A 13,725-nucleotide genomic window follows, 5' to 3' on the forward strand; every position below is an offset into this window, starting at 1 on the left:
ATGTACCCCAGTGGTGGCTGCAAACGCTACACTGCCAATGACACTCTTGGCTACGCTATACACACCACCAGTAATACCAACATGACCAAACCGCAGCCTAAACGTTTCAATATACGCAGCAGTACATGCCTCGGTACTAGATCATAAGCTTTACTAAAATCTATAAAAGTAACCAATAGCTTTTTCTCCTTCCTCCTAGCTATGTCGGTTAAAATCCGTAAAGTTATTACGTCTTCGGTGCAGCCGCGACCTTTCTGAGCCCCTGCTTGCTCCCGGCACGGAGTGAACCACATTCCCAACCTAGAACACAGCACCATGTCGAGTAATTCTGACACACTGTTAATCACGCTGATACCTCGGTAATTTTTCGTGTCTTTCCGATCCCCTTTCTTGAAAAGAGTGTGGAACTTAGCTTTTGTCCAGTGTGGGATACTGTGCACACACACACACACACACACACACACACACACGGGGCAGTGAAGAAGGTGGGAGTGCATTGTTACCATCACGACACCTCCACATATCACAGTGTCCTCGGTGCCTCGGCCTGGCCCGCCTCGCCGAGCACCGCCAAGCCCCGCCCCGTCCCACCACAGCCATGGTACCACTTTCCAGTCTTTCCCATTCAATATTTATCGTAATGTGCAGGATTTCACAGGTGTTTTAAGGGGATTTCTAAACTTGGGCTTGGTAGAGGAGTTGAAGGAGGAGGAGGTGGGAAGGAGAGGAAGAGTGTGGGAGGGAAGGAAGAGGAGGAAAAGGTACCCAGAGGAGGTGCAAAAAAAAAAAAAAAAAAAAATCATCTTGGCGCAAGATCGACATTCCTTTCTTTTTATTAGTGGAGTTGGCATTGTTGTGATATTTGATTTATGACTAGGAAAGTATAACAACTTACAATATGTAACAAAATCTGCTCTACCTGTGTTTTTGTTTCGTAAAAAAAAAAAAAAAAATAGCAGATTCGTCACTTAATTAATTTCCTTTTTTATATTAGCTTGCCCAGGACTGTTTTGGTGTTTGACCTGAAACTTTAAAAAAGAAACGCGTCCCAGCTAATATTATCCAATAAAATCTAGTCTAACAACCCGCATTTTTACATTTAATAAAAAGTCTGGTGCCGAGTCTGAAAAATTATTTTCTTTATACGACGAGAAATCTGTTCTTTTTTTTTTTATTATTCATCTGGAGGGTAGATTTTTTTTTTTTTTTTTGTATTCAGAATATGTAATACAGTCTAGTCTGGCTGTGTTTTCTTTCTCGATATTACATTATTTTTGTAGTGCAGTTGGAAAAATTTTCAAATATTTTGTTTTTTGTTTAATATTTCTGAACCTGAAAACGTTTTTTTATATTTTGAATATTAAAAAATATAGTACATTTTAATCTGGGTGTTTTTTTTTTCTTCTCGCGATTTTTTAAATGAAAAATGTTAGGTAAATATAAGGGCCGATTCGCACATTTTCCCTTCCTTTCTTTCTGTGTGTATGTCAGTATTTAGCAAAACTTGCGGCTGTTTCCAGGCTTATACGTGAAAGAAAGCCAGAATTAACCGCGAAATTAGATAAACACTCCTCCAAAATGCTTCAAATAAGGCAAAGGTTTTAGCTCCGTTCAGAGACAGCCATGGAAACGTGACGTCATCGGACCCAGACCGAGACCTTCCCTCCTCCCTCCCCATGTTTCCTCGTCAATGCTTCCATTAATTTTCAGGGTTTTTCAGGTATTTCTATATGTTTTCCATCTCATCTATGCATTTCAGTGTGGAGCAGAAGCAGGTGAGGCGATGTCAGTGTGGGAGAGAGAGAGAGAGAGGGAGAGACCACCACCACCACCACCACCACCACGCGCAGGAATTCGTTAAGGCGGGTTGCCACACGCGCACTTTTTGGGCACGACGTGGCACGAGGTGAGTGCGCACCCAATTCGCGCCAACTCGTGCCCAACAGCGCGGCAGCTCGTGCAGACCTCTTGCCACCAAGTCGGGGAAGTCGAGGCAGGTGGCACGACGTCGCGTTAAAATTAAAACAGTTTCATTTTTTTTCCCGACGTGGTACGAAGTGGCGACGTCGGCCCCACCTCGTGCCATCACCTCGTGACACCTCGTACCCTGTTCGAGACACCTCGCGCCTATTGGCACGACGTCGCGCCTGGCGCGCAGTGGTGCGAGCTCGTGCTACCTGGGCGCGAGGTGTCACGAGGTGTGGTGCGGGGTGGTACGAGGTTAGTGCGAGGTGGGCGCGACGTTAGTCCGAGGTGGGCACGAAGTTAGCGCGAGGTGGTGGCGAGCTGTATAATTGCCTCTCACGTGACCTGATCCAAGGGGTATATAAACAGCACCCGTGGGCCACATGGTCACTTATCTCGCAAACACAGACAGAAGAAGAACCCTCCCATCTCCAGCCAACCTTTCCAAGATGCCCAAGAAAGGCAAGCAGCAAGCACCACAGCAGGAGTCTTCCCCGAGTCTGCAGGAGGAAGAAACTGGTGATGTTCCTCCTGAGGTTCCTGACGACACTGACGTTCCTGATGTGGAAGTGGTGAAGGTACAACCTGTTGCTGGGCTCTCCAGGAAACGCACTCGGCCATCCAAGAAAGACGTTCAGGACTACCCCTTCAACGACGACCAACTGAGGGAGATAGCAAACTACGTCCAGTTGCATCCAGAGCTCTACGATAAGCGGAACGAGAAGTGGCTGAATCCGGCGTGGAAGGAGAGCCTCTGGAAGGACCTGGCCCAAACTTTCTCGGACTGTTCTCACCAGCAGGTGAAGAAGGTGGTGGACAAGAAGAGAACAGATTTTGGGAAAATCGAGAAGAGGGAGAGCAAGAGTGGATCAGCAGCCAGGCCGAGGACGCAGAGGGAGCAGAAGATCGTCGAGGTTTGGGCCTTCCTGGCAGGTCACATCGCCCACGAAAGTACGCACCCTAGTGATGACTTCGGCAGACAAGGTGACGATCAAGATTCCTCCAGCCATGAGTCTGTCCTATCGGCCCACTCAATTGCCAGGAGGAAGAGGAAGAAGGAACGGCAGGAGGAGGAACTATCCAGCCCACGATCCACCAAATCTACCCAGGAGAGCAGTGCCATCCAAGAACTACTCCAGAGTGCACAGCTGCTAGCTACACGAAAACCACCAGTCGAGGGACCTGACGCTGACATCCGGCAGTTTGTTGAATTTATGTACACTCGCCTGAAGAAGGTTTCCCCCATGCATCATGGAGTACTCTTCTCCAAGATCGCGTACATGATCAGCCTCATGGAGGAACCAGTGATGGCCAGGAGTGCTATTAAAGACCCGAGGAGGTTGCTGGATTCTGTGCCCATGCCACTAGGAGTTGCGAGCCCATCGCACCTGTGGCAGCCTCCTGCACCGCCTACTCTTGCTCCTGCTCCTCCTCCTCCTCCTCCAGTCTATCATCAGCCGCAGTACCAGCAGCCACATTACTCGCAGCCCCAATACCAACAACAACAGTACCAACAGCCTCAACAACAACAGTACCAACAGCCTCAACAACAATACCAGCCTCAACAATCAGAACAGCAACAGTTCCCTCAGCAGCCACAGCAGCAGCAGGTGCCCACCCCAATACAGTGGGAATCTATACTCGGCTGTTCACCGTCCCCCGTCAAGACCCTGCAGCACACAAGTACGACCACCAAACTCCAGGGCCAGAAGACGAAATCGCCGGCGAAAAAGGCCATAATGTCCCCCATGATCGAGACGCCGAAGGGCTACGAGGCGGAGGATAGCGACGAGTAAATGTAAACAAAATAAAAATGTATTGCATATAAAAATATGTTAAAATGTATGAAATAAATATGAAAAAAACAACTATATTTTTTCCCTTTTCATTTATAATATAAGTATGGATATAAAATAATAACTGGTAAAAGGAGACATTAAAAACACTTTTTAATGTTTCCTTTTACCAGTAAAAAAAAAATTATAAACTACAAACTGAATATAAATAATTGGGACATAAATGGTAAAAGAGAAAAAAAATATACTAAAACTTGGGAAGTTAAGAAATGGATTGAAAATTGAGGATTTGAAATGATAACAGATAAAAGGGAATAATGAAGAGTTGGTAATAAAGAACTTGGAAAATAATAACTGAATATATAAATAAGGTATTGAAATAATAACTGGTAAAAGGTAAAACACTTGGAAAATTAAATCAGAGAATCACACATGGAAAAGGTACTGTCCCCATAATATATATATATATATATATATATATATATATATATATATATATATATATATATATATATATATATATATATATATATATATATATATATATATATATATATATATATATATATATATATGAACATTTTATAGCTTTGATATATCCATCAAGTATAGATTTTATTTCAATGTCGTAAATATGAAAAATTCTTTGCTAAAATTTTAATCTTATAACCAGACAATCTTAACAATTTTAGACCAAAGTCTTATGTAATTAATAAATGAAGGTGTTTAATTATCCAGATTTGCCTATTACTTAATAAGTTAATAATTTTTGTAAACATTAAATTCATATTTAAAATTTTTTTTAACATATATTCTATTTTACTCTTATTTCCTTTCCCATTCCCTCCCACCCAAATATGATATTCCTATAATGTATATAGTTTATATTTTGGGATATAATTCAAAGTCAAGGAAGCTTAATCGGTTTCTTTATTATCAAATACACAGATAACATTTATTAACACAGCTTATATATATATATATATATATATATATATATATATATATATATATATATATATATATATATATATATATATATATATATATATATATATATATATATATATATATATATATATATATATATATATATATATTATTTATTTATTTAATTATTGCTCCATCCTTTGTTCGTCTGCTGGTCGTCCTCTTGGATATACCATCCTTTCTCGCCAGGGAACTGCGCCCGCTTCTGATGCATAGTACAAAGCCAGGTAGTCTCGGACGGCCTTTGCTTCTCTCGTTGGATTTGTTCCCCGTCGAGTTTGGAGGCGTTGCATCAGATTTGGTATGTTCCTCCACGATCCATCAATCACGTTATGGTCACCATCTTCGCAGTCGACTTCTTGGGGATGGAAATTTGAGTAGCGGTCCAATATCAGGTTGTGCATCACACACCCACACATGGTGACAATTTTGACAACTGCAGGTCGTTGTAGCATGGTAGTGCCGAAGACTCTAAATCGTGACTGCAGGAGACCGAAAGCATTTTCCACCACACGACGGGCGCGAGACAACCTGTAGCTGAAGATTTTTTCTTCGTATACCTGGGATTGATGTGAGTAAGGTTTCATAAGCCAGGTCTTGAGGGCGAAGGCATCATCAGCAACAACGTGGAATGGGATTGGCGTGTCGTCACTCGGCAGGAAGCTGTGCTCTGGAAATCCCACTCGTTTCTGCGCGATGGCATCGTGAAGGGTGCACTTGAACCAAGTTCCTCCATCACCAGCACTTCCTTCAGCACCTACGTCGACGTACAGGAACTTGTAGTTTGCATCTGCGACGGCCATGAGGACAATGCTGTGGAACTTCTTGTAATTGAAGAACAGTGATCCTGCATGCCAGGGCTTCTTCACTCGAACATGCTTGCCATCCAGACCACCTCCACACTTGTGATAGTTCCACCTCTTTGAGAATCCTTCGGCAACTTGATTCCATTCTTCTGGAGTTCTTGGGCACTTGAGCACCTCAGGTTTGTATATGTCAATTATGGCCTGGCAGACTTTAGGTACGAATCTACAGATGGCGGTTTTGGAGACCCTGAAGCTGTATTGCAGACTCGTATATGAATCGCCGGATGCCAGGAATTGGAGGGTGACAGCCAACTTCAACCCCACTGACAGGGGCTCTCTCATTCTGGTGGCTTTTTTGGCGAGGATTGGAGTAAGCCGGTCCACCATCTCTCTGAAAAGTTCAGGTTTGATGCGGAGGAAGTTCTTGTAGCCCTTGGTGTCTTCTCGGTTGAGCTCCTGCAGCAGGTGGTGAAAATCGCCATGCATCGATCGTCTCGTAAGCCATTCACGGCACCATATTGTTCTGGGTCTTCTTGCTCGTGGCTGGGGTGGCACGGGAGGTTGCTGTAGACGTCTTCTTTGCAGCAGCAATGCAGCAGCCACCATCAGGATTCCTGCCATCAGTACTTGAGCCTCTTGTCTGTAGTTTTCTTCCTCCATCTTCCCTGCTTGCCAGTCTAGCTTTGAGTGACTTGATCATCATTCCCCACCCTTTATATACCGCTTGGGAGGCGCTGCAAATATTGGACGCATCCTCACAACACCCCGTGACATATCGTGACAGTACATCGGCAACAACCTCGTAATTAATTAAAATGCCTGTGCGACCCCTCAAAACGGGTCGTCGGGTTGGGCCACACCTCGTGTGCACGTCGCGATGACCTCGTGCCCACGTCGTGATCACCTCGTGTCACGTCTCGCAACACCTCGTGCCCAGATCGGGCTCACCTCGTGCCACATCGCCACACCCTTGCGCGCAATGTACCCGACGTCTCTGTTTCTGTACTGTTTCTACTCGCGGTGTGGCGCGCACTCACCTCGTGCCACGTCGTGCCCAAAAAGTGCGCGTGTGGCAACCTACCTTTAGCTATCAACCATGGATGGTTTGCGCCTCAACTGTGGCTCCCCAACCAGAAGCAAGATGGTGCGTGACGGCTGTATCCTGCGGGGAGAGAGGGCGTGAGGGAGTGAAAACAACAACAGCAGGCCAGTAGATAGAGCGTACAAGGCTAATAAAGAATTAAAAAAAAAGGGAGGGGCAAAAAAGAAGTGATTTTTCTTTTACTTAACATCACTAATTTAAATGCTACGATTATGTGGGACAAGAGCAGAGCAGGTGAGGGTAAGAGCAAGACGATGATACAGGAAGAAGGAGAAAGAGATGGGAGGGAGGGGGGTGCATTTGAGGAGCTGTGAACGAGGAAAGGAATGAGTGAGGCTAAATTAAGAGAGAGGAAAAGGATGGAGGATAAAGTGAAGGACAGAGCAAAGAAAAAGACGATAACTACAGAGAGAGAGAGAGAGAGAGAGAGAGAGAGAGAGAGAGAGAGAGAGAGAGAGAGAGAGAGAGAGAGAGAGAGAGAGAGAGAGAGAGAGAGAGAGAGAGAGAGAGGATGAGGAGGAGGAGAGATGGGGGGGCCTGTTTACAAGCACGTGGGCTCGTGTTGACATTGTGTTTACACGTGATGGAGTGTCTCTGTAACCCTGCCTTCTTTTTTTTTTTATGTAGGAGGGACACTGGCCAAGGGCAACAAAATCCAATAGAAAATAAAATGCCCACTGAGATGCCAGTCCCATAAAAGGGTCCAAAGCGGTAGTCAAAAATTGAAGGATATGTATCTTGAAGGAATTCAAGTCATAGGAAGGTGGAAATACAGGAGTAGGCAGGGAGTTCCAGAGTTTACCCTAGAAAGAGATGAATGATTGAGAATACTGGTTAACTCTTGCGTTAGAGAGGTGGACAGAATAGGAGTGAGAGAAAGAAGAAAGTGTTGTGCAGCGAGGCCGCGGGAGGAGGGGAGGCATGCAGTTAACAAGTTCAGAAGAGCAGTTAGCATGAAAATAGCGGTAGAAGACAGTTAGACATGCAACACTGCGGCGGTGAGAGAGAGGCTGAAGACAGTCAGTTAGAGGAGAGGAGTTGATGAGACGAAAAGCTTTTGATTTCAGCCTGTTGCTTCCGTCTTCTTTCCTTTCCTTGTTTTCTTTATTCATCTCCTTTTTCTTCCTTCTACTTCATCTTGGGTCATTTTTCCTGTTACACACACACACACACACACACACACACACACACACACACACACACACACACTACTGAGTTTCGTAGGGAGTCCAACTTAAGTAATGGTGCCCGGCTGTATAAGTTTCCTGGTCCTGAGACGCGTTAGCACAGTAAAGAGGGGGAGCCTGATACTTGTAATGTGAAACTGAAAAATGTTCTCTGATGGGCATAGCCGTACACCTTGCAGTAGAACATGGCACTGGTAGATGTAAGGAAGGTGCAAGGTCTTGTAGTATGAATGTGTAGTGTGTTGTGCGTGGTGTTGGTGATCAGATGCAGCAACACAATTGTTACATCTCACCTTGTTACGTGTCAGCGAATTTCTTGGGTATTTGTTTTACGTCATATTGGTAATTAATCAGATGTAGTAAGAGAAGCAAACTCTATATCCTCTTTGTTACGCCCTCTATGCCTGATATATTCTCCTGAAAGCTGTTACACTTCTCCAGACCAGTATCCAGTATGCCAGTATCCTTCCTACATAAAAAAAAAAAAAAAAAAAAAAAAAAGTGTTGTATCCTCTTTACCCAAGCTTGGAGTCGTTCATCTAATACAAACACAAGTATATAAACCTTAGTCTCACGTTGTAGTCTATTGGCTTAACGCTTCAAACCAATTCAATTTGATTCAGTCTCCTTCCGTTCCTTATGTATCATGTCAAATACTCTCATTAACCACTACTGTCATACGCCAAGTTTTTGTATCTCAGAAGATTATATCAATATGCCACAGTTGCAGGGCATAAACAAATAATAGTGTTCCATTACGCCGTGTGAAGAGCGAGCGAGTGAACACCGTCCCGCTAGTGAAGTATTTGTCGTGCCCGCCAGCCACACCAGATGGCCTCACATTTCCCACCACCGCACACCATCAATCACTACTGCCTGGCGTGCATGGTGTCTCACGCTATTTGCATAATAAATTAATCAAATCAAATCTCTCTCTCTCTCTCTCTCTCTCTCTCTCTCTCTCTCTCTCTCTCTCTCTCTCTCTCTCAATAGAAATTTATAATCGAAATTATCGAAATTATCAAATTTATTATCACACACACACACACACACACACATTTTGTCCTGTCTCCATAAATATTGTTTTATAAAGAGCAACTGTTAATATTAAAGACGATTCTGATGGGAAAAGATAGAAAAACTTAAAACAGTAATTATAGTAACAATAATAATAATAACAAGAATAAGAACAAGAACAACAATAACAACAACAACAACTACTACTACTACTACTATTTCTATTATTATTATTATTATTATTACTATTATTATTATTATTATTATTATTATTATTATTATTATTATTATTATCACTATCATCATCATCATCATTATTCTCTCTCTCTCTCTCTCTCTCTCTCTCTCTCTCTCTCTCTCTCTCTCTCTCTCTCTCTCTCTCTCTCTCTCTCTCTCTCTCTCTCTCTCTCTGTCTCTCTCTCTCTCTCTTGGGAATGCAGAGGGATTCTGAGTGGCAGTTAATGACTGGTATATTCCAATCTGTGTTTTATTTTTGATGCGTAACAATAATAATGTGTGTGTCTGTGTGTGTGTGTGTGTGTGTGTGTGTGTGTGTGTGTGTGTGTGTGTGTGTGTGTGTGTGTGTGTGTGTGTGTGTGTGTGTGTGTGTGTGTGTGTGTGTGCGTGTGTGAGTGTGATGAAAGTAAGGGAGAATAAAGTAATGTATCATAATGATAGCAACCATGAATATTAAAGACGCTTCTGATGAGTAACACTAACAAAAATAATACTAAATATCACCTTATTATTATCATTATTATCATCATCATCATTATTATCATTATTCTTATTATTATTGTTGGTCCCACACAAGTGGCATAGGAGGAGAAACCTGTGAAAATAACTGGCGAGGCGGAGCAACACATGGGGGCTATCAAACAGCTGGAGTCTCCTGGAGTACTGAGTTTACTAACAGCGGTGAACCCAAACATGTGTTTCGCCTGCCGACGTGGCAAACCCGCAGGCAACAATGACGTGTCAGGCACACCTTATTTGTGCACCGACCTATCAACAAACATATCATTTATACCAAAATTAATGTAAATTCATATATAATAATAAATCAAATATCAACACCCTTTAAAGTCTCAATACAAACAATCTTGGCAATCCCATTCTTCCTCACAAACCGAGTGAACCAAGTTCAAACCCCTGGCGCCAACAATTATTATTATTATTATTATTATTATTATTATTATTATTATTATTATTATTATTATTATTATTATCATTATTATTATCATTATTATTATTATTACTATTATTATCATTATTTTTATTATTTTTGTTATTATTATTATTTTTATAATTATTATTATTATTATTATTATTATTATTATTATTATTATTATTATTATTATTATTATTATTATTATCATTATTATTATTCCTCTTTATCCTGCTCTTCTCTCCTCCTCCCTCCATCCTTCCTTCCCTTCTTTCTTCCTTTCCCCTCCTCCTCCTTCTAATCCTTGCTCCTCTTTGCTTCTCCTCCTCCTCTTCTCTTCTCCTTGTGTCCTTCCACTTCTTCTTTCTTTTTTTTCTTCTTTTTGCTTTTCCCTCTTATCCCTCTATACTATAACAAATGGTAAAGGTACGAAGTTGCTATGATGTGTGTGTGTGTGTGTGACAGGAGAATAACCTTTAATAGAAGGGAAGGGTTTGGTGAGGTCACGAGAGCAGGTGGAGTGGTCAGGTCATCTGAAGGGTCGTGCTTTACTTCTGCTCCAGCCTCCTGTCCTGCACTGACGGACGGTCTGGTCAGTTGCTTCTCTGACTTCACCACAGGCGCGAAAATTCTGTCACTTTTCGTGGTAAGGTTGTCAGCATGGGACAGGGAGGCCACGACACTAGAACCTGGGACCAGTCACAACACTGTTCGCTGGTGGATAACAAGAGATGACAAAACAGGAAATATGAAGGACTTTCCTAAGTATTCAATATGCATTTTTTTTTTTTTTTTTTTTATGATCTAGTAAAGTTGAGGCACATTCCCTGGGCCAACAATGAACAATGATCAGGGTTTTAAGGTTCCCGCCGTGAACAATGAGGACAGCACACGTATAAAATGATGGCAGTGTGCTCTTATGAATGAATGGTTGAGGCGAGGGGCGAGGGCCAACGAGGCATTCTCAGGTGAAGTAGGCCACTGGCTTGGGCTGAGGCTATGCTGGGGCGACCATGGCTGGCTGGAGGAGGCATGGGTACTCATTCATTCATAACACACTGACAGAGAGAGAGAGAGAGAGAGAGAGAGAGAGAGAGAGAGAGAGAGAGTGTTTGTTGATGAGTACCGTTCCTTGTGTTTTGCTAGAGAACATTTTCCAAGATACGTCTGATGTATAATTTATTTACTTTTCATTAATCAGGTCTGGAGCCTCAAATTTATAGTTTTCATTATTAACGTGTCACGATTTTAAACAAGTTGCTTGAAAGTACTTGTGTAATTAATACTAAATGTCTAAGAGGTCGGAACATAAAAATACTTGTAATTCAGTTATACTTGCGTGAAGTGTCCTGCTGTATTGTGTTGTGTTTTGCAACATTGCCTTGTGTTACGTTACAATGCAGCCAGAAGACCTGACAGACGCGCATCATGCAGGCTGCACAGGAAGGCAACCAACAACAGTGAAAAATGCGATAAAATTACGGGAATGACTTGAGGTGGACGTGCCCGTAGGCACACTCCATACCAATTAAGCTGCCCTGTTCAGTACTCACCGAGCTGCTCAACGCCTCGCCACTCACACCCACTGCTACCTTCCTAACTCTCGTGGTCTTCAATATACGTCACTGTCCATTGACGGCACAAATACGTAATCACACACCTCTCACACCCCTTAAACACGAACTGCCAACCACAAGGCAGCCAGCCGTTCTCTGTTATGTAAATATTTGTTTTCTCTAAACAGTAATGATTGATTAATTGATTTATTTTTAATATGAATAAAAATATTTTTTGTGATGAAAATATTACATATGAACTGTAAATGAAAACCATATTAGTAACCTACATGAATGGTTTTATGGATTAGGCTACATTTGCTATAAGTTATCAATCCATTGATAACTTTGTTTGCATTATGGGTTTTTATGCATTTTTTTCTTTTCCTAATCAATATTATTTTGACTTTACCTTCATATTATATTGGCAAGCCAAGAAAATGTTCAAAATGTCGACATGATCCGCTGCTAGTCATCTCGTTTCCTTTTTTTTTTTTTCTTTCTTCTTCTTATGCGTCTTACAGCTATATTCTTCTTATTCTTTTGTTAAAAAAAAAGAAAAAGAAAACACAATTTCATGATATATAAATGTGAAAAGACGAATGATTATAAATGACATTTGCTATTATCGTACACCGAACGCGGGACAAGGCGGGTGTGCGCAGCAGCTTGCCAAACGTGTTCCTGTGTTTTCTTTCTCGGAGTGTTGACGTGCCGTGACCCTGACGAAGGGAAGAGTGTGCCAGTGTTGAGGGACAGACGAGGCGTCGTGCACTGGTGAGTAGCGCCTGTTCTGGTGTGCGGGGAGAGGCAGACTCCGGAGTGTGAGAGCCACGGTCGCCTGCTGCAGCATCACGCTGACACACCAAACTAGACATTGTAATGATAAGTAGTGTCACATTTCATGATGACACAGACTATGACCTTTGCAATCGTACACCCTGCTGCAGCTAGCCTAACTCGTCCCTCACCACTCTGCCCCTGGCCCTGCCCGACACACCACCCCTGTCATGTCACAAGGAACTTACTTTTTCCCTTTTATTTAATTAGACACTTTGTGTAAAGCAGTTTAAGGTTTGTTCCTTAAAAAGTGGCTGGCCCAAGTGAAAGTTGAAGTTTCGTGTTTTATTCGATAGTTACTGTGGAAAATAATGAGATGGGTCACTCCTCGCATGCAAGCATACCAGCTAGTTGTGTAAGCAATCGAGTCAAGTATTTAACAAGCATGGAGACACTGTGTGACACCTCTCGCCTTGTGTTACAAAATTAACACTAAAGAAAAAAATAATAAAAGTCACAAGTGGAAGGCAAGTGTCTCACCATGGCCACGGAAAGGTGACCTCACATCTCCTGCACAATACTCTCTCTCTCTCTCTCTCTCGTCTCTCTCTCTCTGATGATTGGCAAGTGTATAACAACAGCATCGCCTGCCACAAGACACTCGCTGTAGGATTTGCCAGACTCATGTTTGTGTTAGTTGTGTTCGGTGTGGTGTTTGTTGATGGAGGGCAGTGAGGCTGTGGTGCCTTAGCGAAACAGTTCCTTGCCTTTCCAGTGTTAGGTAAACACGCTTCTCTTTGCTAACATACAACACATCCTCCAGCAATGTAGATATTCACCTTCAGTCTCTAGTCTTTACCGCCTCATAGAGTCTACCAAGGTACGCTGAGTCTCATCCTTTGCAGTAGACTGAATCATTCACTTAGTGACGTAACTCCTTGTCTAGAGTTGAAGTGCTAATGTGTGTCTTCCCGCTGTCTTCCCTCAGAACGCTATGCAAGTGACACCAAGAGCAGGTTGTCTCGCGGCGTTGTCTGTTCTGCTTTGATGGTTCACCAATCTCCATCACATTGCTGCTGCTCGGTGTATCTTCACCAGCCTCACAGCGGGCGCTCCTAACCTGCTAACTGTCTCTCCCACTCCAGCGGCTTCCTGTCCATCATGCCAGGTGTCTCATTCACTCACACCTGACGCACGGAATCGGGGAAGCGTAGACACGCAGCTCAAGCTCAACACTCCACGCTCTGTTCACTATTACCTGCTTCCATTTACCTCCTACATTTCTCGTCCTCTTTTCCAGCCCACACACACACACACACACACACACACACACACACACACACACAAACACACACACA

The 13,725-nt window shown here is 42.8% G+C and overlaps 2 protein-coding genes across 2 annotated transcripts; one reads left to right on the plus strand and one right to left on the minus strand.

Moving 5' to 3' along the window:
* LOC135098905 (uncharacterized) lies at positions 1–3,761 on the plus strand. Its single transcript, XM_064001316.1, has 2 exons — positions 1–133; positions 2,335–3,761. Exons 1-2 carry the CDS (start codon positions 1–3, stop codon positions 3,759–3,761), a joined length of 1,560 nt encoding a protein of 519 aa, XP_063857386.1.
* A 1,115-nt stretch (positions 3,762–4,876) lies between these two features.
* Positions 4,877–6,043, minus strand: LOC135098906 (uncharacterized). Its single transcript, XM_064001317.1, has one exon. It carries the CDS (start codon positions 6,041–6,043, stop codon positions 4,877–4,879), a length of 1,167 nt encoding a protein of 388 aa, XP_063857387.1.
* Between the last annotated feature and the right edge of the window lie 7,682 nt (positions 6,044–13,725).

Source organism: Scylla paramamosain, unplaced genomic scaffold, assembly GCF_035594125.1.
Source record: "Scylla paramamosain isolate STU-SP2022 unplaced genomic scaffold, ASM3559412v1 Contig91, whole genome shotgun sequence".
NCBI classification, from domain to species: domain Eukaryota; kingdom Metazoa; phylum Arthropoda; class Malacostraca; order Decapoda; family Portunidae; genus Scylla; species Scylla paramamosain.